The sequence below is a fragment of the Piliocolobus tephrosceles genome, chromosome 4 (genome assembly GCF_002776525.5).
Source record: "Piliocolobus tephrosceles isolate RC106 chromosome 4, ASM277652v3, whole genome shotgun sequence".
NCBI classification, from domain to species: Eukaryota; Metazoa; Chordata; class Mammalia; order Primates; family Cercopithecidae; genus Piliocolobus; species Piliocolobus tephrosceles.
This window is the reverse complement of record NC_045437.1, coordinates 138835724-138853377: the sequence shown is the minus strand read 5'-3', so window position 1 is coordinate 138853377 and position 17654 is coordinate 138835724. Positions and strand designations below refer to the sequence as shown.

The 17654-nt window shown below is 43.9% G+C and overlaps 1 protein-coding gene and 1 pseudogene across 3 annotated transcripts in view; one reads left to right on the top strand and one right to left on the bottom strand.

Moving 5' to 3' along the window:
- LOC111552672 overlaps window positions 1-1493 on the top strand; it is a 1784-nt pseudogene extending 291 nt beyond the window's left edge.
- The window catches only part of GLRA1 (glycine receptor alpha 1), a 101208-nt gene that overhangs the window by 26898 nt on the left and 56656 nt on the right, over window positions 1-17654 (bottom strand). For all 3 annotated transcript variants that reach the window (XM_023227053.3, XM_023227054.3, XM_023227055.3), the window contains 4 exons: window positions 10538-10761; window positions 7053-7135; window positions 5800-5937; window positions 2088-2302 (listed from right to left, as the gene is read on the bottom strand). In XM_023227053.3, coding sequence (XP_023082821.1) covers window positions 2088-2302; window positions 5800-5937; window positions 7053-7135; window positions 10538-10761 — 660 coding nt within the window. The remainder of the gene's footprint in view (window positions 1-2087; window positions 2303-5799; window positions 5938-7052; window positions 7136-10537; window positions 10762-17654) is intronic.

Sequence of the window (17654 nt, the reverse complement as noted above, 5' to 3'; positions counted from 1 at the left end):
TCTTTCTTTCTTTCTTTCTTTCTTTCTTTCTTTCTTTCTTTCTTTCTCATTCTTTCTTTTTCTTTTCTTTTCTTTTTTCTCTTTCTTGCCTTTCTTTCTTTCTCTCTCTTTCTCCTTCCTTCCTTCCTTCCTTCTCTTTCTTTCTCTCTCTCTTCCTTTCTTCCTTCCTTCCCTTCCTTCCTTTCTCCTTCCTTTCTTCCTTCCTTTCTTTCTTCCCTCCTCTTTCTTTCTTTTCCTTCTTTCTTTGTTTCTCTCTTTCTTTTCTTTCTGACAGAGTTTTCACTCTTGTTGCCCAGGCTGGAGTGCAATGGCACGATTTCAGCTCACTGCAACCTCGGCCTCCCAGGTTCAAGTGATTCTCCCGCCTCAGCCTCCCAAGTAGCTAGGTTACAGGTGTGTGCGACTATCCCCAGCTAATTTTTTGTATTTTTAGTAGAGACGGGGTTTTACTATGTTGGCCAGGCTGGTCTCCAACTCCTGACCTCAGGTGATCCACCTGCCTCGGCCTCCCAAAGTGCTGGGATTACAGGCTGAGCCACCATGCCTGGCCTGGCATTTTGATGGCTCTAGTATGTTATAGTCTGAAGGTGCCAACAGTGACATGCATTTCGTGCCTGCTGCCATGTTTTGGGATACCTTCAGTAAAGACCCTACAAGCTGGTGTTCTGTGAAGTTTTCAAGTACAACCAAAAGGCTGCAGAGACCAATTTGAGGCGCACCTGTAAGTGGATAATGGACATGGTGAACAACCAGCTCCCCTGGTTTGGCACGGACCAGGAATATCCCCTCATGGGGACAGATGGGCACCCCTTTGGTTGGCCTTCCAATGGCTTCCCAGGAACCCAGGTCCATATTACTGCAGTGTGGGAGCAGACGAAGCCTATGGTATGGACATTGTGGAGGCCCATTACCAGGCCTGCTTGTATGCTGGAGTCAAGATGGCAGGGACTAATGCTGAGGTCATGCCTGCCCAGTGGGAATTTCAAATCAGATGCTGTGAAGGAATCAGCATGGGAGATCGTTTCTGAGTGGCCTGTTTCATTTTGCATCATGTATGTGAAGACTTTGGAGTGATAGCAACCTTTGATTCTAAGCCCATTCCTGGGAACTGGAAGGGTACAGGCTGCCATACCAACTTTATCACCAAGGCCATGTGGGAGGAGAATGGCCTGACGTACATTGAGGAGGCCATTGAGAAACTAAGCAAGTGGCACCAGTACCACATCCACACCTATGATCCCAAGGGAGGCCTGGACAAAGCCCAGCACCTAGCTGGATTCCATGAAACCTCCAACATCAACAACTTTTCTGCTGGTGTAGCCAATTGTAGTGCCAACATATGAATTCCCTGGACTGTTGGCCAGCAGAAGAAGGGTTACTTTGAAGACCGTCACCACTCTGCCAACTGCGAACCCTTTTTGGTGACAGAAGCCCTCATCCACATGTGTCTTCCCAATGAAACCAGCAGTGAGCTCTTCCAGTACAAAAACTAAGTGGACTAGGCCTCCAGCCATTGAGCCCCTCCTAGTTCTTCATCCCACTCCAACTCTTCCCCATCTCCCAGTTGTCCCAACTGCAACTCAAAGGGTGGAATATAAAGGCCTTTTTTAATTTAAAAAATTAAAAAATAAATAAATCTTAGCTGCGAATACAACTTTATGCTGAGTCCTGTGAATCTTTCTATCACATCTCTAGATATGGGATTAGTGTTGGAGATCCCTGACACACAGTATTTACTATTAATGGTGAAAAGAGCAGAATGTTGTACTTAGCTCTGAAAGTGAATGGAGGAGAATGTGAAGTTGAGTGTTAACAGTAAATGAAGCAGAATGTGTGTCTGGTGTTGGTAGACAGTGGAGCAGAATGTGATGTCTGGCAACTCGTATTGAACATAATGTTGAGTCTGGTGGAAGGTTTGATGGATCAGAAAAGTGTAGAACCTGCAAAGATCTGTAGGATCTTGCAAAGTATAGTAGATAAATAAGTAGTGAATAATTCCTTTGCTCCCCATGTTTTAGGCAGAACAAGGAAGTAGATGCTGTCCTTATTTGTCCAGGTGCTCTGTGCTCTTGGGCAATGGGACTTACCTTGGGCAGAGATGCTCGAGAGCCAGAGCTCTGGGTGGTCATGGTGAGCACCGTGGTGATGCCTAGGCCCACACGAGCAGGTGCAGCATCCATGTTGATCCAGAAGGAGATCCATGAGAGGATGACAATAAGCAGACTGGGAATATACATCTGAATCAGGTAGTAACCCATCTGCCGCTCCAGATGGAATCGGGCCTCAATGCAGGTGAATTTACCTGCAAGAAATTGCAGTGAGAAGGCAGTGTAGCCTGGTGAATAGGACAAAAGGCTCTAGGGTTAGAATAGCCTCGACTGGAGTCCTGGTTCAGTCTCATACTACCTGTGCTCTTAGACAAGTATTTGAATTGTTCTGTGTATGTTTCCTCATGTATAGTAAACTGGGGATAATAATAATAATACCTCCATCATATAGTTACTTATATGATTAATGTGAGGATAAAATGAGATGATGCCTTTGAAAAACTTAGCACAGTCCTCATACGTTGTAAATGTTCAGGATTGTCAATTGCCATCATCACCACCACCATCATCACCACCACCGCCATCATCATCATCATCATCATCATCATCATCATCAGTATTTTGTTGCTAAGAATGGGCCTGACTAAGTGGCACTTTCTCTACCTTTCTGCCAGTTATCTTCCCAAAACATGACTTGATCCTGTTATTTCCTCTTGTAAAACCTTTGGTCTCATCCTTCTTTCCTCATACAAGGCAGTTCCCATTACCTACAGGAAAAAGTTCAAACTCTTTAGCCTGCCCTTTATAATCAACTCTAACCAGTCTTTCTATCCCCTTCCCCATCTTTCTTCACCCTAATCATGACTCCCTACATGCCACCCCTTGCCTTGAGCATTCCCTGAACTTTCATGTTTCTGAGCTTTTGATCTTGCTCATCCCTTTGCCCAGAATGCCCTTATTCCTTCCCACAACCAGCTAAAGAAATCTTCCTTCTCCTCCATGGCAGTGTAAATGTGAAGATTCTCCCAGGCAGAATGCTGCTCTTTTTCTGTGTTCCCTGAGCCCTGTTCATATGATCATCAGAGCCTTCAAGACATAATACAGTGAGGGAGGGGGCAAGTCAGTCTCTCTCTCTGTCTTCTGCACTAGACTAGGCAGCTTGTCTCCTCCCTGTCTATGTATCCCTGGAACTGGGATGGGACCAGTCTTATGGTGGGGCCTTCGTTCCTGTCTACTGAAGCACAATAGGGAATTTCCTGGAGTTCCCTGGACTGTAAGCTATAGGCAGGGCCTTGTCAGTCTTTTCTTCTTGCATCCATAGGGTCTAGGATGGAGTTCAGCTCTCACTTAAATGAAAATGGTGAAGAGCAAGTCAAATGAATGAGAATATGCTATGTACATTTAGGTTGTTTCCATATCTTGGCTATTGTGAGTATTACTGCAGTGAACATGGGAGTGCAGGTATGCCTTTGAGATACTGGTTTTATTTTCTTTGGCTATGTATCTAGAAGTGGGATTGCTGGACCATGATATATTTCTCAATGGATGAATAGATAAAGAAAATGAAACATTTTTAAAAAAGAAGGAAATTCTGCCATTTGTGACAATGTGGATGAAGCTGGAGGACATTTTTATATTAAGTGAAATAAGCCAGACACAGAAAGACATATATTGTGTCATCTCACTTATATGTGGAATCTAAAATAGTCACACTTATAGAAGCCAAAAGTAGAATGGTGGTTGCTAGAGGCTGAGGGATGGGGGAAATTGGGAGATGTTGGTCAAAGGGTACAGAATTTCAGTTATGCAAGATGAATAAGTTCTGGGGATCTAATGTACAGCAATGTGACTAGAATTAACAGTGGTGTCCTGTGTGCTTGAAATTTGCCAAGAGGGTAGATCTCCTTTTTACTTTTTTTTTTCTTTTTCTTTTTTGAGATAGAGTCTCACTCTGTCACTCAGGCTGGAGTGCAGTGGCGCGATCTCAGCTCACTGCAGCCTCCGTCTCCTGGGTTCAAGGGATCAGGATCCTGTCTCAGCCTCCAGAGTAGTTGGGATTACAGGTATGTGCCACCACGCTCAACTCATTTTTTTTTTTTTTTTGTATTTTTAGTAGAGACAGGGTTTCACTGTGCTGATCAGGCTGGTCTCAAACTCCTGCCCTCAAGTGATCCCCCCGCCTTGGCCTCCCAAAGTGCTGGGATTACAGGCATGAGCCATCATGCCTGGCCTTTTTTTTTTTTTCTCACATTTTAAGAGTTTTAAAATATATTTTGAATATTTGACCCCTATCAGATTTATGATTTCCAAATATTTTCTCCCACTCTGTGGGTTCTTTATCTTCACTATCTTGATAGTGTCCTTTGATGCACTCTTAATATTTATGAAGTCAAATCTATCTATTGTTCTTTCATTATTGTTTGTGTTTTTGGTGTTATATCTAAGAATCTATTGCCAAATCTAAGATTAGGAAGATTTGTCCTCATGTCTTTCTAGAAGTTTTATCTTTTTAGCTTAATCTTAAATTTAGGCCTTTAAGAGGGTAGATCTTAAGTGTTCTTACTAGACACGCACACACACATACACACACAATGAGAAGTGTGTGAGTTGATGGATATGTTACTTAGCTTGAGTGTGGTAATTATTTCACAATGCATATTTATATCAGAACATCACATTGCATATCTTCCATATATACAATTGTTATTGGTCAGTTATACTTTAAGAAAGCTAAAAAGAAAAAAGAAAAGAAAATGCTGCATGAAGAGTAAAAGACTTGGTATGTGAGGGTCAGTTGTGGTGATTTGACTTGGGAGTCATTGCTTTCCTGGCTGCTATGGGAATGCCATTATGGCTCAAGGGATGAAGGGAGTATCTTTGGAGGTTCTGAAACATCTCTGAGGTGACTCAGAAAGAGGCAGCTGCCCAAGACAGACTGCAGCCCAGGCTGCCTGTACCTTCACTGGGCTTTCTAATTATACCAGAGCCTATGATGGTTTCTCTCAACCCCTCTCTTTCACCTCCTCCTCTTGCTGGCCTGCCATGCCTCTCTACTGTGTGCTCTGGGTTCAGACCCCAGCTTCCTACCCATCCTTCCAGCTGCTATACCAACTGACTGATTTTCTTCTCCCATGCTTTTATGAGCTTGTTCTCAGCCTGAGACAGGACACGCAAAGCCAGTCTTGATCTGGCCCCAGTCAGTCATCCAGATATTCAATCTTCTGACAAAGGCATGGGAGGCAGAGAGCTGAGCTACACCATCATGGCTTCTTTGCCCTCTCATAGCTCACAGGCTAGTGAACCCTTTCTAACTATTTACTAACCTTCAGTGACACCTCTCAGCAACCTCTTGCTGAAGTCTATTGCGAACATTCTCTCTACTTTTGCTCTATTGGAAATGCCAGTTCATCTGTGACAGAGACTACTAGGTGTCTTCCCAATATCAGTTCTTCACTTCTGCCTTAGAAATAGGATCCATTCTGCTACCTGGAATAATGACTGTATTTACCAGCTTCCCTGGTAATTAGGTAGGGCCCAAGCTTAAGTCACTCACTTCAGGATTCACAGCAAGAAAATGTCAGAGCCACTTTTTTGTTTCAAAACCTATTCTTTTAACCAGTAGGTAATAAATAGAGCTGTGCCCATCATGGGTACTTCATAAGATCTGTTGAATCAATGATTGAATGTGTTTGAAATGACCTCTGGTCCTGGTTGGGGGTTGGGATCTGAGGAGGATGGCCCTTGTACCTACCTGTGTTGTAGTGCTTGGTGCAGTATCTCAAGTCCTTCTCTTCCTTCAAGATAAACTGGGGCAGAGTTAGTCCATCTGCCACCTGCACGGCTCCCTGTTCCTGCCACTCAAAGATGAGGTCATTCATGGTATATCCAACTGGGATGGGATCAGAAGAAGGAGCAGTCACCACTCAGAAGCACTTGTTTGAAGCATGTCAGGGTTGGTTAGGGTTAGAGACTGAGAGAAACATCAGACACTTGATGGAACTTGTGAGACCTGGCTACTTTTTATTTCCCTCTCAAAAGAGGTAAAAAACAGGTTATTTATGTCTACATCAGAGCCCTTCCACCTCTCTTCCCAACCTTCTGCATTAGCTTGTCCTGTTGTTCCCCCTCTTACTCCCATGGTGAAATGCTGTTGACATCTGCTGTTTTCACCTGCACACCATCCTTGTCAGCCTCCTCTTTTGCTCACAGCAGATATTCCTCTGTGGAACAACTCTATTGCATGCTATCTTGGTGGTACTAACTACTGGCTGGGGTAGAGGGTAGAAAAGTGTGAAATGGTGACTCAAGCTAGGCCAGACTGTGCCCCAGCACTTCAGCAACTATTGAGTGAAGTAACAGGAGGTTCAGAATTGGTTTGTGCTGATTCCCTTCACGAGTAGAACTCCAAGGAAATGGTCCATTAGTTCCTGTTGCCTAAGTGCTCTGACTTGGTTTCTGTATTTTTAAGTTAGTCAGATTGGTTTCTCTGTTTGCAATCACAGGAGTCAGCTTTCCAATCTGTTAAAATCCCGGTCCTCCATAAAGTCTACTCCAATATCCTCTCTCTTTCTCCATCAGAAGGAAGCACTTTCTGCCACGAGGCCACAGTGCTTTGTACTTCTAACAACACACCAATCACTTGCCACCCTTTATTAGAGTTATTTTGTGCAGTCAGTTGTTTACTTCCCCTGCTGGAGTGAACATCTTGTGGGTTCAAGGACCATGACTCATTCAAGTCATTTCTCTTCCATTCACATTAACCATAGACATGGGACAATGACCCTTTGGAGAATGCTGCTGGCTCCAAAACATGGTCCTCAGGCAATGTAAGGGGAGTTATATTTCTAATGCATTTTCTAAAAGCAAAGTCCTTCATGGAATATTTTGAGTTATTACAGTAATCCTGGGCTCTAGTGGTTAGGACCAGCTGTGTGGGAATTTCTGCCTGTCCCCTGGGTAAAAGGGAGCCTGGTTCTTTCTAGAGGACTCATGCAAGAGACTCACAGCTTTCCAGTTGCATGATACATGTCTGGACATCCATGGGGAAATTCTTCAAGTCCATGGGGCAGGCCAGTGTCAGGGTGATTCTGGAAAGAGAAGGGAGTTGAATGATGCAGGATCCACACATCAGGGAGGCTGTGCCTCTATTGTAGTTATTGTTAGAAAATCAGTTGTCCAGGGTAGGGAAAGAAGGTCAGGGAACTTGTGTATTTTGTTTGTTTATTTATTTTTGAGAGATGAGATCTCCCTTTGTGGCCCAGGCTGGAGTGCAATGGTGCAATAATGGCTCACTACAGCCTCAACTTTCTAGGCTCAAGCAATTCTCCTGCCTCAGCCTCTAGAGTAGATGCGACCATAGGCACGTGCCACCATGCCTGCTAATTAAAAAAAATTTTTTTTTGTAGAGACAGGGGTCTCGCCATGTTGCCCAGGTTAGTCTCGAACTCCCAGGCTCAAGCAGTCCTCCCACATCAGACTCCAAAAGTGCTGGGATTACAGGCGTGAGCCACTGTGCGCGGCCGTGACAAGATTTATATATATAGAAAGCCCTGAAAATTACACACACACACATACAAACTGTTAATGCAAATTAGAGAATTTAGCAAAACTGAAGGATAAAAAATCCACAAGGAGTTCTGGCAAGAAGCGCGGTGGGAAGCAGAGTGCAGCCAGATGCTTTGGGGACCTGCAGGCCCTCTGACCTTGGAGGTGCAGATGAGCTGGGGGCTCGGGCCTGGCGGCAGTCTGGAGGGAGTCTGTCCTCCAGGCTCCCACAGCCCTTGCCGTGGCTCCCAACAGCTGGGCCCAGGCCTGAAGTAGTGACAAACCTCTTTTCCCACCCCACCTCAGGGACCTGGTGGCCATCTGGTCTCCCAGCCAACTTTGCCAAGCCTAGACAAAGCCCCCGATGGCTACTGGGATGCAGCACCTTTGGGTGGTGGCGAGTGTGGACAACTTGTGTGTATTACATAAGTATGTGTGTATTTCCAAGTTCCTGATTGGAAAATGGAGGCTTAGAGAGGTAAAAGTAGGTTGCCTAAAGTGACACAGAGTCAGGGAACTTCTGGGTTTTTTTGGAGTCTATCTGGCCTCTGGAGACCTGTCTTTAGCAAGTTGGCTAGAGGCCAGGGGCTGCCCCCATTCCATACTCTTCTGCATAGCCCTCAGGTAGGGACAGAGCTCAAATTTTAAGTTGAGCAGCACCCATGTGCACCTGGAGCAGGTGTTGCAAGTGGTTCTTGGCTACCTTCTTCACACACAGGGCTCATCAAAGGTTATTTCAAAGAGGCCCTCTGCCTTCTGGGTGTCCAAACACAGGTGACTCACATCAGTAGGCTCATGCTGGGGTCGACTGGAAAGGGGTGGGCTCCTCAGGATTCTGGGCTAGCTGTTTATTTTGGTTGTTCAACCCTTACAGAGGCCACAGACTCAGAACCAGAGGGAGTCCCCTTAACAGAATTCGAGGCCTGCAGCTCAAGCTGAGATATAAGACTCCAGCTTGAAAGGCTTTTCCAACATCTGAGTCCCTGCTGCAGGGGACAGAGAAGAAAGGCTTTCAGAGCCCAAAGAGCCTTAGATCATCAAGCCAACTCCCTCATGTGACAGGTGAGAAACCCAGGGTACAGAAAGGGATAGGCTGAGAGTCATCCAAGGTCACACAGCAAGCTGATACATCAGCCAGGACTCAAAACCATGTGTCCTGACCTTTGGATTCTGAGTCCCAGGGTGGGGTTGACTTACGTGTTTGCTGGCAGCACTGCTCTCCTGAAAAGCCAACCCCAATACCCTAAGACACATAATTGGTGGTGTTCTAGTGGAACTGAACTGGCACTTTGGCTACATGTGATGAGGTACACAGCCCTTTGTGAACTTCCTTCCTCCAGCTCATACCCACAGCTCTGGATCTGGGCCCCTTTAAGCATAAGGTTGAAGCAAGTGGGGAAAAATGGAAGGGAGAGGGAGACGAAGAAGAGGGAAAAGAAGGGAGTGGAAGGAGGGAGACAGTGAAGAGAAAGTGAATGCAGTTGAATTTCTGCAGATAAAAGCTCCAAAGTGGGGCAGCTGTCACATTGGGTTAATTTCCTGAAGTCGAAAGACCTTGGAAACATCACTTTCTGCTGATTTGTCCTTCTATCATGCTGTACCATGACTTAGCTTCCTAGAGATAGGAAACTAGCTTGGCAGCAGCAAAATCCAAGCAGGCTGACCTTACCATCCCCCTAGCCAGCCGGTCCTGGGTGGCCATTTCCTAAGCCTGTCACTCCTTCAGTCTGGATGTTTACTTGGGGAGATGGGAAGGTGGGCTTCTGAGCGAGGAAGGCCACATGAGCAGCGGGTTCCTCCAAGCCTTCTCTTGATGGTGAGGTTCCTAAGCTTCCTCCCCTACCCAGCCTGCTCCTGAGAGAGATCGAGTTCAGTCAAACCTGAGGGTTAGGATCTGTACAGCCTCTCCCACAGGCTGGGACAGTTAAGGCTCATCACTCAAAGGAAAGAAAATGTGTTTCCCTGAAGGACTGCAGCAGGAGGGGGAGATATTTAGGACCAGTGCCCTTTTAAGTTCTTTGAAATAAAAACATATTCATATATTGATCAAATATTTGAGTGCCTATTGAATGCCATGCACTGCTGTAGGACTTTGAGAGGGCATCAGATTCACACTAATACAGATTAGAATCTAGGCTCTGCTACTAACAAACTGGAAACTTTGGCAGGTTACTTAAATTTTTCTGATTCTCATTTGTCTAATCTGCAAAATGGGCATAGTAAAACCTGCTTCATGGGGTTATTAGGAGGGCTAGATATAACACATGAAAAGTACCCAGCATAGTTAGTGAATTCTCATGAATGGTAACTATTATTACATGTGTAAGGTCATTTTTTTCACCTCTTTGACATTGGTCATTTTCCTTATGCCTTAAGAGAGGAGATCAGGGACTTGGTGTGGAGGGGTGGCAGCAGACTCTGAAGGCTTTGCTCCTAACCAATATCTCAAGGATACTCCACATCTGGAGAAGGAAATCTAAACTCCTAGACCCAGTGCAAAGTTTGGGGGATAGATTTTGTAGAAGGGATGGAGTAGCCCTGGCCTTGAACGCGAGCAACACCATCCACCTGGCAGGCTCATTTACTTTGAAGTTGCTGTTATTTTCTAGGCTTAGCTCTTGCTATTGGTAATCATGCTTGAATACTCTTTCCTATCTTGTTTGAGTGAAATGCTGGGTAACTTAAACCCTACCTTCTCTAGGATGCCCTTCTTGGTCTCCTTGGTTATAATAAATCATTGGCTCCTAGAATAAAATACCCCGTTGTATTTTATTATTACTTGCTGAGTATAAGTTACAGAGCTGGGTCTGCCTATTCTACAAAGGTGTTGGGTTACTAGGGCCTGTTCACCTCTGTTTAGGCCCCTCTTTTAAGGTCTGTGCCCAGAAGGTAGTGGGGTGAGGCACATTCTGAAGAGAGAGTGGGTGAACCTGGTCAGAACTCACCTGATGCTGTAGAGGACATTCCCATTCCGGGAGATCCTTAGCAATTTGTTGTCTGTGGTGATCTCGTGGAAGTGGGCCCCCTTCTCGTTGGCAAAGAACAGGTCAGGTTTCCAGATGGAGTCCAGCATGGATGGGTCCAGGTCCAGAGAGTCGTCAGGGTATTCGTTATAGGCCAGGCGGGGGTCGTTCCATTGCTGACGCAGGAAGATGTTGACCCTATAGTCCTACAGCCAGGAAACAACAAGGTGAATGAAGGCAGTGTCAGGCCCAAGGACATCAACTTTTGGAGGACCTGGGTGTTTCTGGTTAGTAAAACCTTTTCTAGAGGATGTTATTAAGTGTGGTTGCATCTTATATGGGGGTGAGACATAAAAGGTGTGTATCAGGCAAAAATCAATGGAGTCATAATTACCCCTGAAAATCCTCTAAATTCCCCATGAGGTATATTCAAGCCCGAAATGAGATTATGTAAATGTTATTCTTTATTTTGAAAAAAATAAAACTGAAGAAAAGTTCAAAGACGGATGTAATAAACACTTGTTTTCATCATCCTGTCAATATTTTTTCATGTTTGCTTCATTTTTTTTAAATAAGAGAAAAAATACATTGCATATAAATTGAAGTCCCCCTTTTCCCCTCAACCCCAATAGTACAGTACTTCTTAGGCACACCAAGATTTGAGAGTCACTGGTCTAGACAAATTGAAGGAATGAAAGGATATAATCAAAGCTGATGTCTGAGCATTCAAACTATTCTGCCTAAAGAGAATAATTAATTCTCAAGAAGTGAAGGAGGGATGAGCAGAAGAATTCTGTATTGTTCCTGCTGGTCCTAGGGTTCATCCCATCCTGTTTTAATCCCAGCCTTCTATAACTTACTATGAAATATGTTGATTTGTTTGGAAAGGTTTAATAGATATCATGGAGTCACATCTTACTAGCTTCTAAACTCAGTGCTTAGTTAATATTTCTCTGATGGGACTGCAGTGTAGTTATTCCACTGAAAGGAAATTCATGAGTTAAATCAATTAGGGAAATGTTAGACCAGATGAAATACAACAGGTTTCTTTATTGCAGGACTTCTCAGAGACCTTAATATGCTGATGAGTTGTGTGCATCTCAAGAAGGGAATAGAATATGGTTTATTTTGGCCATGGAATTCTTATGTTTGTGCATGATGAGTATCTTCTATAGAATATAGGTTAGGAATGGCTGTCCTAGTCAAAACTTCATCCCTACCTCCCACCCTTTTTTTTTTTTTTTCCAGATGAAGAAACTAAAGTCCAGGGAGAATTGAGACTGGCTCATTGTCACTCTGAAAATGTAGGTCCAGAGCTGATTCTAGAACCCAAGTGTTCTGACTCCTAGTTAAGAGTTTGCTCAATTGCCTCAGCTGTTCCTAGAGGAAGTGAAAGAGTCCATTCAGTTTCTATTCACAATGTGAGGAGCTGTTATGGTATGGGTAGATCTCAATAGCAGAAAACTGGGTCATGCAGTTAAGAAATATTTCCATTAAGAAAGTTTTCAGTCAGGAGCAATGGCTTAGATGGCTTATGCCTGTAATCCCAGCACTTTGGGAGGCCAAGTTGGGAGGATTGCTTGAGCCCAGGAGTTTGAGACCAGCCTGGCCAACATGATGAGACCTTGTTTCTACCAGAAAATACAAAAGGTAGCCGGGTGTGGTGGCGCATGTGATGGCCTATATAGTAGCCTGTAGTCCCAGTTACTCAGGAGGCTGAGGTCGGAGGATCACCTGAACCCAGGGAGGTCCAGGCTGCAGTGAACCATGATCATGCCACTGCACTCCAGCCTGGGTGACAGAGTGAGACCCTGTCTCCAACAAACAAACAAACAAACAAACAAACAAACAAACAAACAAAAAAACAGAAAAAGAAAGTTTTAAATTTTGTTACAGAGACATTGTAAACCTGGAGTTCATGAATAGCATGACACTACAAATAGAGTTTAGGGTATATTTGTGTTTCCCAAGCAGGAAGGGCATAGCTCTCTGTGTTGAATCTCCCAAAGGGTCTATAGTTCCCCAAATGATTAATATCCTCAGTTCAAGTCCAGCTTTAAATGCTTTCCTCCCAGGAATAATCTGCACACATGAGGACCTGCTATTGCTTTTTCCCTGAGGGTGCTGGATAAACGAGGTCATGCAATATTTTCTTTTGTAATGCTGCTTGTAAATCCTCATCAGTCTTGATCGGTTATCAGCAGGGATAAACTAAAACAAACAAGCTTCCTCCCCACTCTCACCCTCACCCCTGCTCAATTCCTCCTACTGTGCATGACTTGGTCTGTTTGCCTATAGAAATATCAAGAGCTTCATAAAATGTTCTAAGGTATTTTATAGGATTGTTCTATAATTTAATTGCAGCCTCTCTCTCCAGCCCCATAGAAAGTGACATTTGGCTCATAATCTCACATCTTATAAGTCCCATGGTGGTGGGAGAACTCCAGGCCCAGCCTGAGTGTTGGCTCTTTGTCCTGATGATGGTAATGGACAGCTCCCAATCTGGTCCCATCTGATCAGGGGATTGGAAATAGTCTCTCCTTCTCCTTCTCCCTTGGATTTTGCATGAAGTGTGTGTGTGTGTGTGTGTGTGTGTGTGTTATGATGAGGCACTGGGCAAGTCACATCAGAGTGAACAGACTATGAATGGTTGGGCAGAAAAAGCCTTCAGTCCCCAGGCCCCAGCTGCACTCTTGATGTTCTTGCCAGTGACATGTCAAGTCCATTTATGTGGCTAGCAGGAAGAAAAGAAAGTGGCATTTCTTAAAATGGTCTGTTAGGCAGCAGGCACCGTTCTAGATACTGTCACATACATTTAATCCTCACAAAACCCCTGCAAGCTAGACATTCAGATTCCCATAGTGACGGTAAGAAAACAGGTCTGAGAAATGTGTCCAAGGCACAGGGCCAGTGAGTGGCAGAGCTAGGACTGGAATCAGCATCAGCCTGAGCCTCTAGTGAGCACTTGTGATTTACGTCACATGGTGTGGACAGCCAACCCTGTGTGAGGGACACTCTCTGTCAACCTCACTGCTCAGGCAAATTCTGCCTTCTCAGCTTAAGGCTTATCTCCTGCAGGAGCCTTGATGCCTCAGCCTTCCCTGACCTCTTCCTTTTTGATCTCCTAGCAAGACCGAATCACCTGGAACGTTTAATTGAGCACTTCTTCACTGTGTATGTCTTATGTCCTCAACTTGATTGGGAGCAATTTGAGCGGATGAACCAGACCTTATATTTTCCTGCACCATCTCACCTAGTTACCCAGTCAGTGCATCTATGAGCTACCTAGTACCTATGAGAAGGAAGAGGAGACAAAGTCAGAAAAAGCTGGAACAGAATGTGCTTTTCTTATTTTATATCTGGAAAGACTGAGACCCAGAGGGGAAAGGTATTTCCTAAGACTGCACAGCAATTCAGTAAAGAATCTGGAATTAGAACTTGACTCTGCTTCTCTGAGCCTTACTGTTAAAAGAAGTTAGGCTAGATGGTCTCTAAGAACTTTTCCAAATCTAACAGCTAATTGTGGTTAGTTTTATTTTTTCCAACAACATTTAACTGAACTCTCTTAAGTGCCAGATATTATTCTAGGCACTGAGGAATCCACTGAGGACAAGAAAGATATATTTATTCAGCTCCAGAGCCTCCAGTGTAACGTTTGCACCACACTGAGATAAGGGCTGTGATAGGGGTTAAGCGCAGGGTGCTGGGGAATATAGAAGACAGGTTCCCACCTGGACTTGGGGGTGCTGATCAGGGAAGTCTCCAGGTAGAAGTGATATTTAAGGTGAGACTAAGTATGGTTGAGCCAAAGAGGAAAAGCATTTTTGGGCAGCTGGAAGTGCATATGTGAAGGCCTAGAGGCGAAGCAAGAGTGGGGCACTTTGGAAAGAAGAGCAAGTGAATGAATAGAGGAGTAGAAGGACGCACGCACAGTCTTGCAAGCTGTACTGAGAAATTTGAACTTTTTCCTGATAATAATGTGGAGAGTTTGAAGAATTTTAAGTAAAGATGAACATTATTACATTTGCATTTTATTACTAATATTTAAAAATGTTTTAACTGTTATTTCAGAAGGAATGCAAGTTGACATTTAAAAAAATATAAACGTACATCATCTAAAAGGAGAAAAACAAAATAAAACCCATCTCTTTGTATTTCATAATGAGTCTCTCATTATGAAATGACTAATGAAAAGTTTGAGCAGGAGACAGAGAATGTATCTTGGTGTCCTCAGGCAGCTTGACTCCTACTGGCAGCGCCTGCCCTAGCAGCTGCTACCCAAACAAGTTGCTGCCATTGATTTCCTCCCTTAAATTGGCAAACAGCAGTGAGAAATGCAGTTCAGAAAAGATCAATGTAATTGGTGTAATAGGCCGAAAGCTAAAGGCTGTTTTGCTTGTTTGGCCATAGCTATACATATGTGGGTTGGTGTTTGACATGCTGGGGGCCATGTTCAAGTTCAGGGACTGGAGGAGCAGCAGTTGAATTCTCCACCCTAGAACCTGAGGTTCCACCTCTGGGAGCTGGTTTCTTGGTCTCAAACTCTCAAGGGTAGCTCACAAACCTGAAGAAGGGGTTTCTCTTTCTGGTTCTGTTGAACCAGAGCTCTGGTTCAACAGTGTTCAGCATCAACTCACCCATCCTGCCTCTCTGATTCCTTGATAATCTAATTTCTGGTAACTGGGCAACTAGCTGCCCTGCTTATGAGACTAAGGTAGAGCATTAACTCATTCATTTATTCATTCATTCATTCCACAGACATTTATTGAGGGCTTCCTATGTGCCACCTGAAGTTGGATCTGTCCCCCACCTCTACCCACACTGTGCCTCATTTCAGATTCTAACCTCTCCTAATAAACTCCTCTAAACTCAGTATGGTGGTGAAGTAGGAAGCATGAAGTGTTTTAGTAGGATAGAGCTAAGAGCTTATGCAAGAGTGTTGGTGGCAAGGGTATGTGGAATGCAAGAGGTGGGCCCATTGCAGTCAGAACCAAGAGACATTGCATCAAGAGGTAAACAAAAGAACCAGATTCTTACACCTTTTAAAGTCTCATCATTCCAGTTCCCAAGGGGTTATCTCAACTCTAAACTCAATCCAACTCTATTAACGTTTATGAGGCTGATTGGGAGTACAGTGAGGATGGAGGCACAGGGTCTTCATTTCTGTACTTAAAGAACTCAGTTTATCCAGCAAGCAAGATAAGGCATGGACACAAATATCTACCACACAGAATTGAAAGTGAGAGGGTCATAAGAAGTTCTAACAGGCTGCATGTGGTGGCTCATGCCTATAATACCAGCACTTTGGGAGGCCAAAATGGGCAGATTGCTTGAGCCCAGGAGTTTGAGACAAGACTGGGCAATGTGGAAAACTCCATCTCTACAAAAAAAGTAGAAATAAAAAAATTAGCTGGGTATGGTGGTGCATGACTGTAGTCCCAGCTACCTGAGAGGCTGAGGTGGGAGGATCAATTGAGTCCATGAGGTTTAGGCCGTAGTGAGCCCTGATGGTGCCACTGCACTCAGGCCTGGGTGACAGAGCAACATCCTGTCTCCAAAATAAATAAAAATAAATAAATAAATAAATATTTTTAACAAATTGCCATTAGAGATGATTTCCAGCCAAGTTGGGCAAATCTGGAAAAGCTTTTGAGGAGAAGGTAGCATTTGAGGTGGCCCCTTTCAGTTTGTTCCATCCTCCAGAAGATAGCATCTCTAGATCTAGTATTGTTCTGAGATGTGAACAGTATCTGGTTTCACCTGGAACAAGGCCAGTGATATGCTTTAAGCCTATATTTCTCACATCTGTGAGATAAGGGTAAGACATTAGGACTAGGGCTGCAGCCTCAGAGTATTTGGAAAAAAAAATATGTATAATTGGGGGTAAAAGGAATCTCACGTAGAAGGGATAGCACAAGCAGAGGTGTGTAGGCAGGGGCATTCAAACAGTTCAGTTTAGCTCAACCATTAGCAGCATAAATAGTAACAATTGCCCCTTAATCAAGGCCCTATTATACACCAGGCATTATGTCTTAAGCATGCCATACATGTCAGCTTATTTTATCTTTAAAACAATCCTATGACTTGGGCATTTTCAACCTAATTTTATAGATGAAGAAGGTACAGGGAGATTAAGTGCTTTGTCTGGATTTACACAGTTAGGAAATAGTGGGGCTGGAGTTCAAATCTGGTTTGTCTGATCAAATAGACGCAATTAAAAATGATAAAGGGGATATCACCACCGACCCCACAGAAATACAAACTACCATCAGAGAATACTATAAACACCTCTACGCAAATCAACTAGAAAATCTAGAAGAAATGGATAATTTCCTGGACACTTACACTCTTCCAAGACTAAACCAGGAAGAAGTTGAATCCCTGAATAGACCAATAGCAGGTCTGAAATTGAGGCAATAATTAATAGCCTACCAACCAAAAAAAGTCCAGGACCAGATGGATTCACAGCTGAATTCTACCAGAGGTACAAGGAGGAGCTGGTACCATTCCTTCTGAAACTATTCCAATCAATAGAAAAAGAGGGAATCCTCCCTAACTCATTTTATGAGGCCAACATCATCCTGATACCAAAGCCTGGCAGAGACACAACAAAAAAAGAAAATTTTAGCCCAATATCCCTGATGAACATCGATGCAAAAATCCCCAATAAAATACTGGCAAAACGGATTCAGCAGCACATCCAAAAGCTTATCCACCATGATCAAGTGGGCTTCATCCCTGGGATGCAAGGCTGGTTCAACATTTGCAAATCAATAAACGTAATCCAGCATATAAACAGAACCAAAGACAAGAACCACATGATTATCTCAATAGATGCAGAAAAGGCTTTTGACAAAATTCAACAGCCCTTCATGCTAAAAACGCTCAATAAATTCGGTATTGATGGAACGTACCTCAAAATAATAAGAGCTATTTATGACAAACCCACAGCCAATATCATACTGAATGGGCAAAAACTGGAAAAATTCCCTTTGAAAACTGGCACAAGACAGGGATGCCCTCTCTCACCACTCCTATTCAACATAGTGTTGGAAGTTCTGGCTAGGGCAATCAGGCAAGAGAAAGAAATCAAGGGTAT